Genomic DNA, 20,626 nt, shown 5'->3' on the forward strand with positions numbered 1-20,626 from the left:
ATTGAGCACCAGTTCCTGTCAGTGGAGTGACATTCACAAACACCACGCAAGTCACAGAAGCGCGAGGAATGTAAATAAGTAGATGTGCTTTGTACCTTTGTACCTGTGACAGAGGAGTGCTTTTCTCTCTCCGCTTCTACTCGAATTCAACTGAAAGCGGTACTTTTTACTCATTACAACATTTTTTCCCCCGTCACTTCTGTCCTCTCACATTCATCATGAGCCTTCAACACGACCAGAACAACCAATCCGACTCCTCGGAGTCATTCACGTATCTGATTTATCAGTCACAGGGAAAAGCTGCACTTTTAGATCAGTTCAGCTGATGATACCTGTCCTTAAATGCAGTTTTTTTTTCTTCTTTTTTTTTTGAGATTTAATGCTGTGTTTGTTTACAGATTGAAGTGCTTGGCAATAAAAAACCGCCAGACTTTTATCTTCTAATGTGAGAAAGCTACAGTACGAAGCCTTATCTTTTAGTGTGGTCAAAGTTTGTGAGATCAGATTACTTTATTCAATGGGAAGTGATGGTTGTTTGTACTCAAAGTACAGATTATTATCTTTTTTATGGTTAATATTATATTTTTAAGGCCATGTTTGACATTATATGATAGTCAAAGTCATTATCTTGGGACCAAGCAAAGATCTTGAGATAATTCTGATAAATTATACTATGATGAATCATTTATGAATTATTTTAGTGATTTTAAAACAGATGTAATCATGTTTGCTTTGTAACGTCATAGAGTCTGTGTGACTAATGGCTGTCAATCAGAGCCTTTTCATAGCTTGAGTGGCAAACTTTATCCTTAAATGTATGAAATTAGGACTAACAAAAAGGTTAATAATTATATATTTTTTAAGGAAACATCCTTGCGTCATGGCAGTCATGCAAACCCTATCTGCTCTCTGACAGAGTGACAAAACTTTCCCTACAGCGACTTGTCCTATATCTTCACCCCACAACATCTTGTGACTTCCTGCCACAAGTGATGACAGTGGCAGATGATCATGTACCGGAAGTGTAATGGACAACAGCTCATCGCTGAGCGCATTCACCCTGCCGGCCTGCTGGGGGTTCACCAGTTCTAGAGACAGCCCCCCTCGCAGTTGCGTGTAACACCCCTTGTGGTGAAATGCATCTAAGACTGCCAGTGAACATACCGCTGCTGATATTCTAGTCCAAGTCGCTCAAAAGTCTCCGGAGTCCACAAGAGAGCAGTCACATTACCCCTGCCGACCCGCGGCTGCATTTGGCGATGGCGAGTCCAAACTTTACGCACGGCTCTGTTTCCACCAACCGGTCACAGGCCCAGGTCCCCGCGCTTGGGAGAGACATCGCTTTGCCAATACTGATGTTTGCTGGAGGAGCCATCGGGAATTTAATCGCGATAATCGTTCTGTCACTATCAAAACAGGAGAGGAAATCTTCTGCCTTCTACACGCTGGTGTGCGGTCTGGCGGTGACGGACCTGCTTGGGACGTGTCTGGCGAGCCCGCTCACCATAGCCAACTACCTGGACCCTAATGTGCTGACGGAGGGCTCCCACCTGTGCGAGTTTCTCTCCTTTTTACTGCTGTTCTTCGGTTTAACCGGGCTGAGCATCATATGCGCCATGGCTGCCGAGCGGTACCTGGCTATCTGCTGCCCATACACCTACCAGCGGTGGGGGGTGGGCCGTCGCTTCGCGCAAACCTTCCTGTTGTCTATCTACATCAGTCACATCCTGTTCTGCTGCCTGCCCATGATGGGTATGGTGAGCAGCAAGCTGCAGCAGTCCGAAACCTGGTGCTTCATCGACTGGAGCACACCTAAACCTCTGGCCGCCGCGTACTCCGTCCTGTACGGCGTCGTCAGCGTGCTTCTCATCCTGGGGACCATCGTGCTGAACCTGGCCGTGTGCGGAGCGCTGCTGCTGATGCGCCAGAGGACCGTGCAGCGGCCGGTGACCAGAGCCAGCGTCCGAGAGCGGTGGAGGGCACTTTCCTCCGCCGCAGAGACGCAGATGATGGCAGTGCTGGTGATGACGTCCGCGGTGGTTTTAGCGTGTTCAGCGCCACTTGTGGTGAGTCAAGACAGCTCTGTCAGAGTGTTGACCCACTTATTTTCATGAAATCACTCCAACATCGCAGGAAGTTCAGTTTTTTCCTTAAAAAGCCAAAAACAAGTGAAAGCACAAGTGCATGTTATATCTTAATGATTAAATAGGTCTCAGATTTATACACTCATAATTCCAACAGTCTACCAGAATAATATACAGGCTTATTACCAGTAAAATATAACGGTTATTAAATATCAAACAGTATGGTAATTGTTTATTATTATTGTTGGTTTACCACTGCTGATGTATTTACTGAGGGCAGAAATTTTGGGGTTGTGGTCCCGGAGTTACATTTACTGCTTTAATGGTGGTTTCCATCTGTAACAACTGATGCCATTTTATACCTTAACTTCTTCCATTACAAGGAAATACTCGTGAAATGTAGACGTACTTTAAGTTTTTAAACCTTAATAGAATGACTTCTCTCCCATTGGGAAAAAAGAATAGTTTTTATGTTGAGCTTCTCCTCACTAAAGTACTCTATATTATACTAATCGTTGGCAGGAGGAAGACGCAGCAAAATCTAAAAATGACGATTTGGACATATTTTGTTTCTATGGCTGTAAAATGGTCAGGAAATGCCCTAAGTCGGAGAAATTTGGTCTCTTTTCCCAGGAGTACTTGAACTTTACCTTTCAACATCTGTTTAATGATTATTGCACATTATTTGGAATTGTCAGCAGTTTAAATGAAGAAAAATACCAACAAAAAAAAGTTGTTGTTTTTTACAATACTAAATTGTGTTATTGCTCATGAAGTTTTGATTTGGTATTTGAAGTGTGAACCTGTACATTTTTTTAGAATAATCACCAGTCATTTTTTGAGTCTAGGACTCTGGGTGTGCAAAAGATAACTAGATACGTATGCGAAAATTAGTGCAAATAACAGCAGTGAAAGGTGAGCAGAGCCTGGAGGGCCTCTGCATCGCCCTCATGGTGGGATGCAGTCACCATGGCTGGGACCACTGCAGGATAGCGGCTGATCACCAGAGAGAACACTGAAAGTGATGGAAATGGGGGAAATGGTTAAGACCCACGCTCAGTCACACCTCATCTCATGTGTGCAGTGTAACTTGAATTTCCCCTAACCGACAAATAAAGATTTTTCAATTACAAGTGCTTTAAATTTTCCATAAAAAATCTGCATAACACTAATAATATATCTGACATTATGACTCTCTCTCTCTCTCTCTCTCTCTCTCTCTGTCTGTCTGAAAAATAATTATAAGAATAAAGTTGAGCTAAACTCCTCTATGTACCATAGCAGCTGTTTTACCCTGCCTGATGGTCTTCCCAGCATGACAAATGTGTGTAATAAAACACAGACACATGCAGACACACACAACTGCAACTATCTAGCGCCATTTTTTTTTTTTTATACCTTAACTCTCATTTTCTCCCTCATCATATATGGGCACATGCCCACAAGTCTCAGCTTTTCAACACTGTTGGAATTTATCTGATTGGATAAACTTTGATGGAGTTACGGTAATATTACTCCAGAAATAGAAAACATAGCGTAGGTAAACTTCATTTTACCACATGAATTTCACAAAAAATAAAACAATGTAATGTAAATGTAAAAATGGAATGTGTAAATGTGAACTAATTAGATTTTTCAGCATTTCAACAGAGACTTGCATTCAATAACCATTAGTTTTTGATAAATGACCACCGTTTATAACCTCTTTAAAATTTCAAGTGTGGGGATCCAAGCTGAAGTATGTTTTTTTCTTTCTTTAAGGTCCGTGTGTTTGCCAACCGCTTCAGGCTGAATCATGACTCCTCAGCAGACCTGGCTGCTATTCGGATCGCAGCTGTTAACCCCATCCTGGACCCCTGGATCTACATCCTCCTCAGGAGATCTCTGTTTCGCCATTTGCTCAGTTTAAGGCGAGGCAGGAGAACTAGCAGGAGCTCCCCGTCAACATCACAAAGGAATTTGTTTTATTCTGAAATCATGAAGGACAGCCACGTGTTCACCCAGCTGATGTGCAACACCAGCATCATCACTCAGCTCCCAGCCACCACCAGTTTCACACGGTACCACACAGAGGGCCTCCGCCAGACTTAAAACACTTCACATCTATAAATGTTGGTGATGATGCAGGAAACTGTCTGTTTTAGAACCACTGGCAGCTGGATAGGACAAACAGAAAATCTTTTTAGATGACAGCTGGACAGTACCCTGAATGCCTCAGTGGCATGATGTATGAGATTGAAGTGGAGAGCTGCTCTGATGCCTCTATATGGATGTGGAAGGCCAAGGCCGCTGTGAGAGACGACTGATGGGAAAAATGTTACTTGACAGAGATGTTGATATACAATTAGACAAGACTGCCCATTTATTTTGTCCCTTTCGCCAACATCCAGCCTCACCTCCTCAAACCAGCTCCTCATAGCATAAACTAACATTTTCCTCTCTCTTTGCCACCCCTCAAGAACCCGCCAGTTCCCTTTTCCACCGATTCAGTCCTCCAGTTGATGTGAGTGACTGTTTAAAGGAAGTCCCCAGTCCACAGCTCATTTCACCTTGAAGTGGTTCTACCATTGACTCCCAAAGGATGCCATTGTTTTCATTCAGTTTAATAGAGCCTGGACATATTTGCAGCATAATGTAATTTACGGGCTGAAACTCCACAACATTTTTTTTTACTAAGGTGGCCTTAGAAAGGCTGCCACTTGTGCGCCCGTAGCTAAACCTTTTGATTCTTTTAGACTCCTCCAGTGAGCAAATGAATCCCCAAGAATCACTTGCGTTGCGCCAAGCCTTTTGTCGTACTCCCTCTTACCTATTGCTAGTTCTATAAAAGACCTTTTTCTTTTGGAAGAGTTTGGATCCATGCTTGTCCTTGATGCAGCTCACCCAACACCGATCCAACAAGGCATTGATAACTGCTTTAGGCTTCCTGGTCTCAGCCTTTTGACGGACAGCTACGCTGCCCAATTAGGTGTCGTTTGGTTTCGGCTGTTGATGGACAGTTATACGGCCAACCAATCTAGTTGGTAGCAGGTTTTGATTGGGTGGAGGTAAATTTGGCCTGGCACCCTTTATGTATTAGGGATTTTGATGCTTCCTTTTTTAATCATCATAGTTTGATTGCCATCGAGACATCATGACAAATTCAGGGATTATAACAAAAAGTACATCGACCCCTCCTCTAATACCTGCTTCGAAAGTGCAGCAAACACCTCATGAGAGGAATGAACCCGCTTTTTAAAACCTGAATGTGACAGCTGGAAGTCCCCAACTTTAGAGAGTAAGTATTTCTGAGATGATAACAAAAACAGTCTTGGATAGAGTAGATATGTGCTTGTTAATATCAGCACACAATTCTAAAACTGTGTCAGGCTCACAAGGTTTTACCTACAGGAGAGGAAATGAGGGAATGAAAGGAATCTCTGCTTTGGCCCTGAAATCATAAAAATGTTTTGGTCATCCACATCGAAGTATGCATGCATCCTTCTCCAATGTTTGTGGCAGACACACACTTACATATAGTGGTTTATCATCAGCATATGAGTGGTATTAAATGAACACAAGCGGCAGCTTCAATAAATGAAAAAGCAGTGGACCAAGAATTGATCCTTGTAGAACTCCATATGGAATCATAGAGTAATTCTAAGTTTTCAAAAGAAATCTGGAGATGTCCTCCCGTAAGAAAAGGAAAATTCCAAGGCACACACCTATCCAAGGTGATAACTTTATTTAAAGCGGAACTGAGGCCAAGAAGGACCTGAAATGACACTTACTATAAGATCATGAAGCCATTCGATGAGGGGAGTTTCTGTACTCTAAAAACAAACAAACCAGTAAACATCAAGCAAATTGTAGATACATCCAGTTGGTGTACATGAATGTTGGTACACATCATATTTATCAACAGAAGGTGTAAGATTGTCTTTAGTTCTCTGAGGCAAATGAAATGAGGTCACTCTTTTCAACTACGGTGTTAATGGTAACATGTTTGAGACCCATGTAGAAGATTCCAGAGTAAGAAGGCATCAACAACCTTCATCCATCAAATGTTTTTGAACAATGGTGCAATTCTGCTATGAGCTTCTGAATGTGCCACATGTATCTTTTTGTATTAAAGGTCATTTTGGCAGTAGACATGTGCCCACTGTTTTTGTTTTAGTCTCACAGGGAACAGATAATGTGGCCTGAGTTGATCTTTCCTTGATTGGAACCAGGCTCCTGTTTCACCTCAGCTACAGTTTTGGTAAATGATTTATTACTTCTTCTTGCTTTACGCTCTCCTGGAACTCAGACTTATTTTCAAGTTTGTGTGAACCTACTTCTGGAAGAAAAGATGTGCTGCAACCTATTAATTTTAGTAATAGAGAAAGGAACAGTAATCTGCAACTTCTACTGCCCTGTTTTCCACTTAATTAGGACAACCCAGAAGCTCACGGGGAGCAAATATAATGGTTCTGACCTTTTCCCAGGTACTTTTCACTTGATTCAGTTTTCGCAGAACTTTCGAAACTTGGCATATAAGTAGCAAGCAGTAGGACATCATGTGCGTTAAAATAACACTCGCTGCATACAAATCTTGAATTTTGGTTTGCAATCACACACCGGACAGACGTCATCGTTGTAACTGAAACTACCGCCTTTCATCGTAAGCAACTGCGGGCTGTTGAATGGAGCCTGAGATTTTCTGCTGATTTCTTGTTTTACCATAAAAGATTCAAGAAACTTTTCAGAAAAGCGCCACTCGATCAAAAAATAAATGAATATATAAATAGAGAGAAGAAGGTGATAAATTACTGAGGCATGTCTAGATAAGCTGAAGTAGCTCACAGCACCGGCACCCTGAGCTGCATTCATACATTTTTTTGGCCACCAGGGAGCAGGACACATCACACTGTCACTCCATACCGGAGCCTGTTGGTGCAGCTGATAAGACTGTTATTCTCTGGTCTTTCAGCTCTATTTCAGGCAGCTTTGGTTCTTAAGTAAACATATCTGGGACCTTAAATATCAAGTTATTGTGCTATGTTTAAAATTAATGTATTTATATATTCTCAGCTTGCAGTTCGATACTCAGTTCTCTTGCAGAGCCAGTTTAAACTTCTTTATATTTTACAAAGTACGCAGCGTTGACCTTTTCCGACAATACCTTTCAGTTCTGAAATGTTTACTATTTCTTCACATTATAATCTCCACGAAGAAAAAAAAAAACATATTCAACATTATTCAGTTCTCTGCAATGCATTTATTTCCCCCCTCCCAACATTTAAAAATAGCATTTACCAAACAAAAGCAGAAACATAAGTGCATAGCTGCACCTCTGTACACCATTTTGTACCATGACACCATAAATAAAAATCTATAAACATTGGTTAAGTAAAAATCCTGTTCAAGATCATTAAGACACACAAAATAATAATTATACAAGTTTTACAAAGTAACCTCCCCATCCTCATGAACATTTACATCCCAGTTAATAGTTTTTACAGCAGTGAGCTGAATCACCAGTCTTCCCAGTTCCTGCTCACTGTACACAAACCCACAGTCAGTATGACACAGAGGGAGAAAATTGAAGGGAGGAAAAAAAAAAAAAAAATTTCAGTAACTGCAAAAACAAGGCCTCCATCCTGTGATGCATCAGCAACGAAGAAAAAAAAAAGCTACACATTTTGCTCTCTGTAACGTGAAAGAAGAAAAGTAATATATCAACGTATTCGGGTGATCAGCGTGTTAATTACAGGTGAGGATTCATCAAACCGACATTCATGGGAGGAGGATGTATTTTTCCCACCAGCAGAAACCAGAAATCTTTACAATATGTAGAATACACCTCCTTCTTGAGCTTAAAATGTGAACGATAATGCAAATATTACATTCCAATGCAGTGAAGAGATTGTGTGTCTTTTGCTGGCTCTGATTGGATTGACTCACAAGTCAGCCTTGAACATCTTCGGACATATAAACAACAAACAGCTTTCTTCTGGTCTAAACGTGAAACTGTTGTCAAGACACCTCACATTTCAGATGATTTATTGCACCGATTTGATATACAAAGAATTGTTTTAATCACAATGTTAACTTATATTCAGATATGCAAGTGAGAATCGAAGAGATGCCTTTTCGCGGCTGTTGGTGTTGATTAGAGGACGTCTAATATTGAAGAGTCAAAAATCTGAGAGCTCACAGGAATTGCATTTGTTGTAAAAATCAAATGCAAGAGCAAAAATGATTTAAATTGCCTCAACTGACTGTTCAGTGTTTATCGTAAGTTCAAATAAAACAGTGTTCTTAAGATGTACGTATCTACAGTACAATGGTGGTGGAGACGTCTGCTCTGATCTGGTTTGTATTTACTGGAGGCGGTAAATGGGTCTGCTGTTTGGCGCTGTCGGTATCGTGCGGTGATCTTTAACTGTGTGAAGAGATTTGTCAGTGACAAATGATCAGCTGAAAAACCCAAAATGCAAACAAGAGGTAGCGGGACGACGCTGGTATGATACCAGAGTCGTGTGGATATCGCTTAAGTTCTGAGGTTTGAAGCTAGAGGTCCTACCCTTCTGATAATGACTCGGTTATGGTTGATAACACATTTCAAGGGTTCACTTTGATTTTTAAAAAGGCAGATGTATATAAGGGTACACATACATACATGACGTCTTCCTCCACCCAGAAATGCTTCATACGTCTTTGATATTTGTGGGGAATGATGTTTGTGCAGAGTTTAACACTGGAGGGCTGTTTTTTTAACGTGCATCTGCTGAAAGTTGAAAGCTTGACCGTCCACGAGAAAATTTCATTTTAAGGAGAAGGATGGTCTGAGGCATCAGAGCTAAATTGGAGCCGGTCACAGTCCAGTATGCAACTTACACGAGTCTGATATTCAAATGAAATCCTCCAGCGCACAAACACTGAGACGAGTCACTGAAGTGGGAAGCACCTCATATCCAGTGATTAAACTCGAATCATGAAGCATTTGTATATCCAAGAGTTTCTGGATCTTCTCATGACGACAAAAATAAAGATGCGCGGCTTTTGTGGAGAACCCATAATAACAAGCAAAGAGTTTGTTTAGACACTTTAAGAAAAGAGGATATCAAAAGGTTTACCGATAAGCTTCACAAAAATAAATGCCTTGTGCAAACACATTAGAGCAGCAGTCTTGACGGAAAATGGAAGGCAGGAGCTGTGACATCTTTTGAGAGTGGCTACGAATTTCCTCCCCACTGAAGCTCTGGGATCCTACAAACTATCCATCACTCTACTCAACATCTTGTTTGCCCCATAAATTCAAAGTAGAGTAAACAAAAATTATTGGTGCTTGTTTGTCTCTGGGAAGCCCAGAGCACACAGATCCCACACAGCTCCTTGAAGGATAATTTGTTGTTGTTGTTGTTTTTTTAGACTTAATATTGCAACAGCTTTTAATTTGTCAAAGAAAGAAAAACATACATTTTAAAAATGTGGTATAATTAGATAATAACTGCGATGTCTCAGCAGCAGCATGTACCAGGAAAAAAATGCCATCAATGTGAACGATTTGTACAAAAACAATAAATTATTTCAACGCCGAGGCATAAAAAAACCCTTCAATCATGATTAATATCGCTTCATGAAATGGTCAGTGTGCAATAAAGACATCAATTTAGCTGAAATTACAGTTTAATCTTCAATATTACTAATATTTCATGCATCACATCTGAAATGTAGTTGTCGGATGATGGGCAACCTTGAGATGGGCCTTACGAACTGCAATGGAGCGATTTTGGATCAGGATAAAAAAACTGATGGGAGAGAGAGAGAGAGAGGGAGGGAGAGAGAGAGAGAGAGGGAGGGAGAAAGAGAGAGGGAAAGAGAGAGAATGGCTCGCTCGGCCTGAGACTCTTGGCAGATCAATAAATGCCAACGATCAGTTAATAGACGATGCGTGGTTTCGAATGGATTCTTCCGCTCCAATAATAACTTCTTTTAACATCTGTATCACACTTCACCGGGCCAGGCTCTCGAAGAAAAGATCTTTTAAGTTTGCAGATGTTAAAGTGCAGATTACAGGCATGCTTTTTTCTGGTGAATCTACTTCGTATTTTTTTGACATTTACAACTCTTGACAACATATGAGAGCAGGATTTGCTTCCTGATGGGAGAGAGTTTGTTGGCTACTGTCTGTTCAGGGGAACAGAACTCGTCTGAGACTTAGTGTTAATGATTCCCCCCCCCCAAAAAAAAAGTTTTGAAGCCATTTAGAAGAAAAAAAAGAAGGCTAGAAACTCATGACTGTCACAATCACTAATATATCGACTAATCATACAATAAATCAACCATGATTTTGCAGATCTGAATATATCACCCATTGTGTTAACGTGCATGTTTGTTCAGAGGTGAACTTCGACATTTTTTTGTGGTTCATTTTAAATTGGTTTTGTTTATTTCGGATATGTTAATACTTTCATATTCTTATTCTAACATCTGACCCTGAATATTCTCAAAATTAATCTGACTTTGAAAGAGTTTACTTGCACCATTATGCTGTTATATTATCATTTTTTTCTCTCTGAGTGACCATTTCATCATTTATGTCCAATGGAATCTGATGTGGTGACAGGCTCACACTTGCTGCCAACAAGCCTCACATGATCTTTGTGTGTGAAACTCATCTCTCTCTCTCTCTTTTTTTTTTTTTTACATTTATCTTGGATGGGCACTTTTACTTATTCCAATAACGTTAGCTTTAAGCAGTTTACTCCACCTCATGACAACGTGTGCATGTTGAAGGACAAAGATAATCCCAAACACAAACTGCCGAAAACCCAAGTGTTAAGGCCTTCCTCCACTATGCTTGGTTTGTTACAAATGTAACATGACAGACTTTCTGTGCGAGTTAAGAGTTCACAATAAATAACTACAGCTGGCATCCTTTTCCTCTGAAAGTGAACAGATAACCGCAAACCATTTATGTCTGGCTGTGAAAACAAAAACATTTGCAGACGGTAAGGTACGGATCATTTGACGGATCACGTGCCAACTGTGTTTGGATCACATGGGAAGAATCGCCAAACACCCGTGAATGGCTGACGTGAGTTTTGCTTTCTGTGGCCATCTTACACAGTCAGTGTAGAAGTAAGAACTCAGGACAAAGAGTGAAGTGTCAGAAGGTTTGGACAGGGAGGAGCATGGGAGAGGTCACGTCACTGGCCCTTTCATGACACGCTCGTCTCACTCTTCCTATCCGTAACAATCAGCACCACGTGCCTTCAGTCTGGTGTTTGGGGCGGGGCTGCGAAACCCTGCAGCTACACACAGTCGTGTCTTTGACGGCCGCCCCCTTTTACACCACATACTGATGGTTGCTGCTGTAGTTTGTCGTGTAGGTCTGACGGCTGTACTGGAAGTGATCGGTCAGCACGTTGTTCCAGCTGTGCTGCTGCTCTGAGACGTGGGAAAAAGGCACTGACCCGTTGGCCTGGATCTTTTCCATCGCCGGGTTGTCGAAGGTAACCAGGTCCTGCTTGGAGCTCGGCAGCAGCTTCTTCTGTTGGTTAGCGTCATACTTGGCCTGTTGGCAGAGAGAAGCATCCGGGTTTGAAATGGTACTGTGGCTTCAAACTGATGCTTCATGGTTTGAGGGGGTCAAAGGTAGAAAAAGATTTTTGTTAAGATGCTGATTAAAGGCTTGCTTAACAGTAATTTTAGTCACTAGAGAACATAAGGGGCCAGATTTAACAGCTGCACCAACACAAACCCTCCTGGCATTACAACTGATGGTCTGGATTGAGTGAAGAGATGCAGTCAGAATCAGTCCTGGATCATCTATATTTATGGAAGGAATATTTAAATTAATCCCAAATATGATCTATTAAGAAAAAAGAAGATCATTTTCTTCACGCTCCTTTCTTGGAATGTAATTACAGAGACAGACGGCTCCAAATCTTTTGGTTTTGGATGCAAACGGGTGCTGCTTAGTAAATCTGGCCTGGAGACTGTGTGTGCAGCGCTTTGATAGTGTTTGAGTTTTAAAATGACATATTCATAGGAGCAGTTTGTTCTGAGAGTGTTGGTAAACAGAACCATAAATCACAGCAGTCAGTACACCAGTCTGTCGGTACACCCGTCTGTCAGTACACCAGTCTGTACATGTGGGACATGCAGAATTTGTATTTGTATGTATACTTGCATTAAAATTATTTGTATTTGTGTTTTGAGGTACACCCCGAATTTTGGATATTAAACGGTTCACATGTGTTTTCAATGAACTAATGACTAAATAATTAAATATCAATCTGTGGTTTTCATAATTCCAGCATGAGACATGTATAGCTCACAAATCTTGCAGGGATAGGACATGGGTGTACAGTGGATGTGGTCACGACGGTGGTGGTGGTGGTGGTGGTGGGGTTTGTTTGGGTGGAGACCAGGGCAGAACACTTGAAATCCAAGTGATTATTTAACATCTTTGTCTCTGCTGAATTCTGTTTCCTCCACCGACAGCATATGAATAGTTCCAGCGTTAACAACACAAGCCTCGTCTCCTCCCAGTCAAACAAGTTTTGCTGCATCCGCGTCTTCTCAGAATCAGAATCAGAATCCTTTATTCATTCCCAAGGGGAATTCTGTTCGTAACAGTGCTCCACTCAACAATAAACAGGGAATGAAAGAGAACAAGGCTGCAATGACAGCTGTGATTGAAGTTTTGCAAGTAAAACCTTCAACATTTGGGTTTTTCTTGACGCAGTTTTCCACTGCACTGATCACTACTATCTGCAAACATCCAGAGGTTGGGGTGACTGACCTTGTTGTAGAGGAAGACCCCGACTATTGCCGTCATCATGCCCAGCACATTAGTGAGCGTGACCGGGTTGCGCAGCATGAAAAGCGAAATACTGATGACCATGATCCTCTTGGTGGCGTTAGCGACGGCGTAGCTGAGCGGGCTGACCAGGTTGAGGACACTGAAGGCGATGACATTCTGGGCAAAGTTGCAGAAGCCGCTGATGAGAAGGAGGATAAAGGTGCCGCTCCATCCCGACGTGTCTGACTGCGAGGACCACAGGTAACGTTCAGGGTCATGAAAACAGGTGGCGCGACGGAAGGAGAAAGTGTATTATTAGATGCAGCAGCTCACCAGATCATCGTTGACGAGAAACGCAGAGAGGTCGACCAGAACCCAGGTGGGCAGCATGAAGAACACAGCGTTGAAACCCAGGATGTTGAGCAGCCTGAGGTGATGGATCCGCGTGTCACGTAACACCTTCCAGAGGACAAAACGATTACGTTAAAAAAAAAGGAAGCAGAAAAATAAAAAATATTCATGATCACAGCTGTGGCAGCGAAGGAAACGTTCTCAGTCTTCTAACTTCCACTTAAAGTAAAAAACAACAACAACAAAACATGATAAAGACCTGAATCAATGACTGATTTCTTATCACAGAAGCTGACTTGCCAAAAAAACAAACAAACCAAAATTAGCAAAGATGGACAACTTTGTCCAAAAACCACCTTTCTTGTTGTTTTCAGACTTGCAACAGCGGTAAAAGCATGAAAAGAGTCAGCGAATCTCACTGACACTGAGTATATACAAGTGTTTCATCATTTTGATGTTATCTAAGGAGAAGTACATTAAATCAGTAACCAGCTCCATTCTGCATTTGGGAGTTAAACTCAAACCGAAAATATCTTTAAAACACATCCAGAGAGAAGTGATATCGTACTGCTGCTGAAAAAAACTGAAAAACTGTACCAAAAAAGAATGTAATAAAAGCAAGCAGATATGCATACAACATCCATTCTTAGAAGTTTAATTTGTCTTCTGTCATTCTTGTAAATATCAAACCAATGGAGTAATAGTACACTCCACACAGGAACCCCCCCCCCCCCAAACACACACACAGCATTAGAAACCAAGAAGGTCTTTGAAGCTGTTATCATGAGAGTAGATGTACCTTTTTGGAGAAGATGTTCTGCAGGGAGAAGCAGAGCGTGGCAGCCAGGGCGCTGATTAGACCCGAAACATCAAAGGACAGCTCAGTCACTGTGGCCAGCAGCACTCCGCCGATGATGGGGATCAGAGATATGTACACCTAAGACCAGCAAAAACACACAGCGCTTCAGTTCATTCCACTAATCACTGAGTCAATCAAGGATTTTTTCTTTCCTTGCAAAAATGTCTGATGTTTGCTGCATGCGTCTGGTTTTTGCGACGGTCAACTGAACAAATACTGGTCTCAACAAGCTATTTGAGGATTTAAGGAAATTGTGCTGTCTATTTTCAATATTATCTCAAATTTCATGGACCAACAATGCCATTAACATTGCTGGCAGTAGAATGAGCAAGAATATGTGCAGCCTGGAGGTGCACCATCATGGTCCAGAGAAAGTTACGGAACAAAATCTGGATTGGTACTTAGATCTGCATGGTAAATACTGTCAGTATCACAACCGAATTCAGACTTTCCCAAAGCCACATCCCCTCTCCAAACTCATCACCAGGTATTTAAAAAGTCTCATTGCTGCTTAAAAGAAAATGCAGTGTTTTCAACACTCTCACGAACAGAAAAACCACCTACAGTCCTATCCGTGAGAGAGGAAGCTTCCTTAGACCTCAGCGGTTCATTAATCTTTCCACTTGCTGTTAAGGCAAAACAGCATTTTCAAGCAAAACTGGGACCACAAGTGTTCTGGAGCAAACTGGTTGGATCACATACTTAAAAACAGCATTTACAACCAGATGAATGTTCCCATTCCAGAGGAGAGACCTGTGCACCCACTCGCTTACTCACTAACTCACTCACTCACTCCCCTCAACCAAGAACTGAGAAATACGACACTGCATTCAACACTTATTAGCCAAAAGGACTACATCACCGACATCTGAGCACTTAACTGAGCGGCTTTACAGTCCGAAAAGTTTGCTCATTTAGTCAAAAAGAACAGGCACAATGATGCAACCACAGTGAGGTGGGGATGGTGATTTAGTCTTAAATTTGAAGATGATTAACATGTTGCCTGGGTGCATGAGAGAGCAGAGCTGGTTCAGGAACAACGCGCACCACCAGTATGACACTGAATAATTCCAAGTCTACAACTTATATAAGAAGACATTTGAAAAGAGGAAGCTAGATACTTGTTTCCCTGAACAATAACCAAAGTTCTCCAGCAGCGTCCTAGATTTTTGTCCCATTTCAGATGTTCAGACTTATTTTGAAAATCTATTCACAAATCCCTTCACTCAAGAGGAAAGGATGGCGACAGTTGTTTGAAAAGTATACCAAGGAAGTGACCTGCAGGCAATTTTTCAACAGCCAACGGGGTTTGTACGACTTTGCCGAAGCACTTGCTGTACCAGGATTAATAGGGGTTTCTACAACTCTATTTCCATGACTTTTCCTCACCTTTGAGAAAAAAAATCTTTTGATCATAATTCTCTGTAATTATACAGGTAATGTGAACTGAAACACACATTGTTTATAAAGCAGCTGCTGCTTCTCAAACAGGATCTGTAGACACACCGTAGCCACATCGACACCTACGCTTTCCTGTCTGAGCACTGAACTGTCGACTCCCAGGTCAACATGGCATGTGGATGTTACTGGCGAAATGCTAGACTCGGGTCTTGTTGTGTCTGAGTGGTCTGATCACAAGTGGACAGCTCAGAGTGAAGTCACACTTGGTTTAAAAGTGCATTTTCTCTTCCCCTCTCTTCAAGCAAATAAACCTAGAAAAGCTCTGTTTGCCAAGTTCTGAATCAGCTTATTTCCCTGTGAAAGTTTGAATCTATCAGGAGCAACACACGAGGGTTTGTTGCTCAAACTGTGCAAAGATCAAACAGTATCCATATCATGTTCATGTGGATTGGGTTGACCATCGCATAAATTCAATTGGGACACTAACATGTTAATTCTACCAAGAGGATTCATGCTGGTTTGAATGAGCTTATCTAAAGTCAGGGAGTGAGTGAAGGGGAGGGAGAGAGGCCGCTGGGCGAGCTAGGTTGTATTATATTTCAATATAATATAACAGTGGAAGAGGGCCACGACACAACACACTCTGGGTGGGTTCCTTGCTGTTTGCCTGGCAAACAAAACCCTCCAAGATGTTGAATACACCCATAATATTTCTCAGTGGGCTTTAACTTGTCAAATGCTGTGATAATAAGCTGGTACTGGCGTTCTTACCAGACTTGAACAAAGGACATCAATGCGGTCTCAGCGATCAGATCTCAATGAGATACCGCGTATTCCCACCTGACCTGGATTCAGAGCTGATCTGATCCCACAGCTGTGAGAGCCTTTCATCGTCTCTACTTCTGCTTGTCATTTCATCGTTATAACTGCCTCTGTGAAATGATATGGACTTGAACACAATGGTATTTAGTTTGGCTGGCAGGACTTCCACTATTGTGACGGCAGACAATGTGTGCCAAGATTAACTGGAGGTGCATTAGACCCCGTGCACTTAAGTGGGAAATAGGCCACACAGTTCAAACCAGCGTTGTCCTCCGGTTGCTCTCTGGGTTTTTTAATAACTCCTGCACATCTTGTTTCTCTTTTGTTGCTGTGTTTCTTCTGCTTTGCTTGTGAAAAAACTAAAAAAAGATTAAACAAAAGAGGTGGAGCTGATTTACCCGTCCATCGAGTGCGAATGCTTCCTGGTGTTGCTCTGCTTATGGCTGATAATAGCGCGCAAGTCATCACTGGCACAACAGATAAATGCTCACAAACACCTCTCAGCCAGAAAAATAGAAGACGATGCTTCCTCTCGGTTAGGTAGAACATCTAACTAGTTTGACATTGGTCAGCCACCTGTCGGAAGCCTCTTTAATACCTGCACACTGTGACCCTGGGCATGAAAGACCCAAACATCCTAGAGAGCTCTTAAAGTCGCATATGTAGAGGAGTGATTTGAGGGATTTATTACTTGAAGGTGGCACACCAGGGGTGATAACAATGACATTCCCTGCCTGACATCCCCCCACGCTCGGAGCGTCTGATCACCTCAGGAATAAAGCATGTGCAGGTGACGGTAATACGAGATGCAGCAAAGTCTCAAACTTTGCCACATCACCACTGCTGAGTCTCAAACACAGACTGTGGAACAGAGGAGGCCTTGTGCCTTGTTTGCCAAGTCCAACCTACTCACCTTTGTGGTTTGCTTTTCCCTCATGATAATTCTTGATAGCAACACAACCCATATTGGCATTGTAGCTTTGACTGAAAAACAAACAAACACGAAAAGATAAGACAACGTCAATTTACAAAGTGCAATTTACAAATGAACCATCACAAATAAAAAGGGCTGGCAGAAAATTAGAACTATAAAGCATAGTACGAGGCTAAGTTTAAGAGCCTTCATCAAACACAAAGTTATGTCACTCTGGGAATCACACGCCTCCATAACAATGTATCATTTAAAGTTTAACTGAAGTGGAATCATTTTTCACGCAGGCGTGTAAACATTTTCCACCGGAAGCAGTGTGTTGTATCAGGGGAATGTATACGATTCTCTCTTCCGACATCAGACTTTGTGATGCATTTAAATGAGAGTCAACTCATATTTCCTAGCCAATGTATTCAAGTTTTGATTGATTCGGCAAACCAGTCAGATTAATTGATAACAGAAACTTTGATCAAACAAAGAAAATGTCCACTGGTGGTAATATTATACGAAAGTTTTATAGTAGAACTCCATCACACATTAAGTGCTAGACTAGATCCAGAGAAACATGTTGTTTCTAAAAGGCATTAAACTACTGTCATTTAAAATCTAAAAAAACGCTGCACATATCCAAACAAAGGAATGTGCATCATAAATGTTTTATTACTGCTTATTCTATCAATTATAGCACTACGTGTACAAGTACATTCAGGATAAAGACAGAATTCAGGAAGTATTTATACCTTTTGAAATGTAGGTCATTGACAGCACATGGTCAAATACATGGGGGGGGGGGCAATAACTGGTGTGTTATACAAGCACCTGCTGTCAGGAAACGGCCCGTGTTCGTGGCACACAAGCGGCACAACACTTGAGGGACTGGCATGTGCTGCTGAACCACTAGTGGTCTCCCATCAGCTGCTTTTTTTGAACTTGGAATTTTCTGATGACATGATTTACTGCTGGGCTGCTGTTAGATTTAGACGTATTAATTTCATCTAAGTGTCTATTTGTATGTTGCATTAGTTTATATAGTGACTATAAATCACTTTTAGCTTTCACCAAACTGTTGCAAATATCTACCTATAGAATCTAACTCCAAAAATATCTGTTATATATACATGATGACAATCATACAGGCAAAAGGAGACACTAAGATTCTTGAATTTTTGAGCAGACAGGGAACAATCATCGCTTGTTACAAAGAAAATATACTATATGTCATTCTGTAGTGACACAACTCAGAACTGTTTCACCTGTGCTTATGTAATATCTGTGCAACTTCCTTTGGGTAGCTTCATTCTTTTGTGATTCAAATTGTCCTTTTCCTGTTGTCTGATTCACATTGTACAAAAGAAATGCAACTATTCTTAAGTCATTAAAACAGCCTCTGAACCATTCAAAAATATACTGAGGCTGTACAATTAAACCGCCACCGAGTTAATAAGAGCTGATGGTACTTCAGACATGATTGTAAAGTTGCAACTGACATGTAACAACAACAACAACAACAAAAAAAGAGTCCAATTTGTGACTGACGATATAATTGGCATTGAAGAGACAGGAATAATAGTTTGTAAAGCACCAGAATGAAGCACTGAGTTATGGGATAACTTTACATGCCCACCACAAAGTAAAATAATAAAATGGTAGGGACACTTATAGAGTACTTCAGCAACAAAGTACTTAAGTTACAGCATGAATGTAACAATAAACCACACTCAGAATGTTTAGACCTCCTGTAAATCAATCCAAAATACTCAGTAGTACAGTAGTCTATGGGAACCACAAAGCACAGAATGGTACAGTTAGCATTATTGAATTCATGCCAGATAACCCAATATATTAATTAGGGTTATTCGTAGAGAAACTGTGATTCGATTTATAGCTGCCAGCGTGAGTTTAAAGGTAGACACGCTGACTTCATTATCTGCTTCAGGAGGGGACCCTCCCCCCTGACGTATGTTATCAACGCTCCTCAAGTTGGCTTGCTAGTTGCTAGCATGGATGTAGCCATTCAAGAGTCTCTTGACAGGAAACGAAAGCTGTCTGATTTACAGTTAGGGAGGCTGTGGTAAGTTAATTAGTCCCACAAGAGCTTGTCTGTTCGCCACACACAGGAAGGTGAGCTAAACTGAGGCCCATTTGCTAGTTAAATGTTGGTGACGCCGAGTTGTACGGCGTTAGCCGACAAGCTAACGTCAGCTGATAGACAAGAAGACACATCATCAAGTTGCCCGGGCTGACTCGCTCCAGGTGGCCTAACATTACCAACCAAATCACGGCATAAACCAGTACTCACCTGTATGTGCATATGATACTGGTACTTTCCATATGCTGAAATGAGCCGACACGGATGCAAAATATTTTCCGAAGGCTAAAGGCAGGATGTACCACCGGTAGTACCTGCTCGGCAGTTCTGTTTTGGGGACTCCCCATGCTCGCAACAACGGCGGGAGGAAGACGACGATAGAAATAATGTGAAAGAGAGAAACCGTGACCGGGTACGGGAATCCATTGAGGATGATTTTGTTGACGACGTTACCCCCCGAGCTGACCGTGTACCAGCACAGACACAGTACAACTATCCGGAACCCTTCCCTGACCTGGGTCCGCTCCACTGCAGCCATCTTCCAGCACTGAGTGACGAGTCACGGCGGTGTGTCTGCGGCACGGGGGGAGAGCAACGCTGCTCGTCGTGAGACTTTACACAATGGAAGCCTCTGCTTCCTGTTCCAGCCTTCAAAATAAAAGTCCAACTGGGAAGCACGAAAGGGGAACCAGTGTTAACAAAGTCAGCTTGGCGTTTCAATGGAAACCCTTAACACCCCCCTCCCCCCAAAAACAGTATGAGAACCAGAAAATGTACCATTTAATTTCATGTCCTTAATGTGAATGCTCTTTAAGCATCCGCAATGAGATCATTACTTTTATTAATTTTCCATATATTATTTGTACTATTTCACCTCCTTAATTCTTTATACAAGAAACCAGTAAAAAGGATAAAAAAAAGTTCACGCACATACCCCCCACCCACCCTCTGCCCGCTTAACCTTATTTCTTTTAGTTTTATGGCCATTCCAAGGCTCCATACTCACAGGACATTGTCAAGAGTATTTTGTTTTCCATAAGACAATAAAAGCATCATTGTGTGAGCGCACATACCAGTGCAGTGACTGTTCAAGGGCGGTTCGAGGACCCCTAACCAATCTAGAACTTTGATATCACTCAGTGTGGTGCCCAAATTGTTGCTTTGATCACAAAAACAATATACAACATCCAACTACCTGGAATCCTGAGTCATCCAGACTCCAGACCCTCAAACTGAACACTGCACTTCCTGGAGGATCTAGAGATGAGAACACCAAATTTGAGTTTTCTCAGTTTAAAGATTTTTGAGTTGA

The 20,626-nt window shown here is 41.7% G+C and overlaps 2 protein-coding genes across 2 annotated transcripts; one reads left to right on the top strand and one right to left on the bottom strand.

The window, feature by feature from the left end:
- Window positions 1–1,198: 1,198 nt before the first annotated feature.
- Window positions 1,199–6,155, top strand: LOC147249659 (prostaglandin E2 receptor EP4 subtype-like). Its single transcript, XM_086225363.1, has 2 exons — window positions 1,199–2,066; window positions 3,846–6,155. Exons 1-2 carry the CDS (start codon window positions 1,260–1,262, stop codon window positions 4,173–4,175), a joined length of 1,137 nt encoding a protein of 378 aa, XP_086081489.1. The 5' UTR covers window positions 1,199–1,259; the 3' UTR covers window positions 4,176–6,155.
- A 1,104-nt stretch (window positions 6,156–7,259) lies between these two features.
- On the bottom strand, window positions 7,260–19,913 carry slc35e1 (solute carrier family 35 member E1). Its single transcript, XM_086225362.1, has 6 exons — window positions 19,525–19,913; window positions 17,208–17,278; window positions 14,012–14,149; window positions 13,195–13,320; window positions 12,862–13,107; window positions 7,260–11,628 (listed from the first exon to the last, which is right to left on the bottom strand). The coding sequence occupies exons 1-6, from the start codon at window positions 19,850–19,852 to the stop codon at window positions 11,401–11,403; spliced, it is 1,137 nt and encodes a 378-aa protein (XP_086081488.1). The 5' UTR covers window positions 19,853–19,913; the 3' UTR covers window positions 7,260–11,400.
- Window positions 19,914–20,626: the final 713 nt, after the last annotated feature.

Source organism: Aulostomus chinensis, chromosome 14, assembly GCF_037954235.1.
Source record: "Aulostomus chinensis isolate RoL2024-O1b breed Wild chromosome 14, RoL_Achi_v1.0, whole genome shotgun sequence".
Lineage (NCBI taxonomy): Eukaryota > Metazoa > Chordata > Actinopteri > Syngnathiformes > Aulostomidae > Aulostomus > Aulostomus chinensis.

What these genes read in the sequence shown, in the direction of transcription:
- LOC147249659 (XM_086225363.1), top strand. Translation starts at nt 1,260, where the DNA reads ATGGCGAGTCCAAACTTTACGCACGGCTCTGTTTCCACCAACCGGTCA. An exon ending in CGTGTTCAGCGCCACTTGTG is followed by an intron (nt 2,067 to 3,845) that starts GTGAGTCAAGAC and finishes TCTTTCTTTAAG; the next exon opens with GTCCGTGTGTTTGCCAACCG.
- slc35e1 (XM_086225362.1), bottom strand. Translation starts at nt 19,852, where the DNA reads ATGGCTGCAGTGGAGCGGACCCAGGTCAGGGAAGGGTTCCGGATAGTT. An exon ending in GGGAAAAGCAAACCACAAAG is followed by an intron (nt 14,150 to 17,207) that starts GTGAGTAGGTTG and finishes TGCTGGTCTTAG; the next exon opens with GTGTACATATCTCTGATCCC. An exon ending in AGAACATCTTCTCCAAAAAG is followed by an intron (nt 13,321 to 14,011) that starts GTACATCTACTC and finishes GTCCTCTGGAAG; the next exon opens with GTGTTACGTGACACGCGGAT.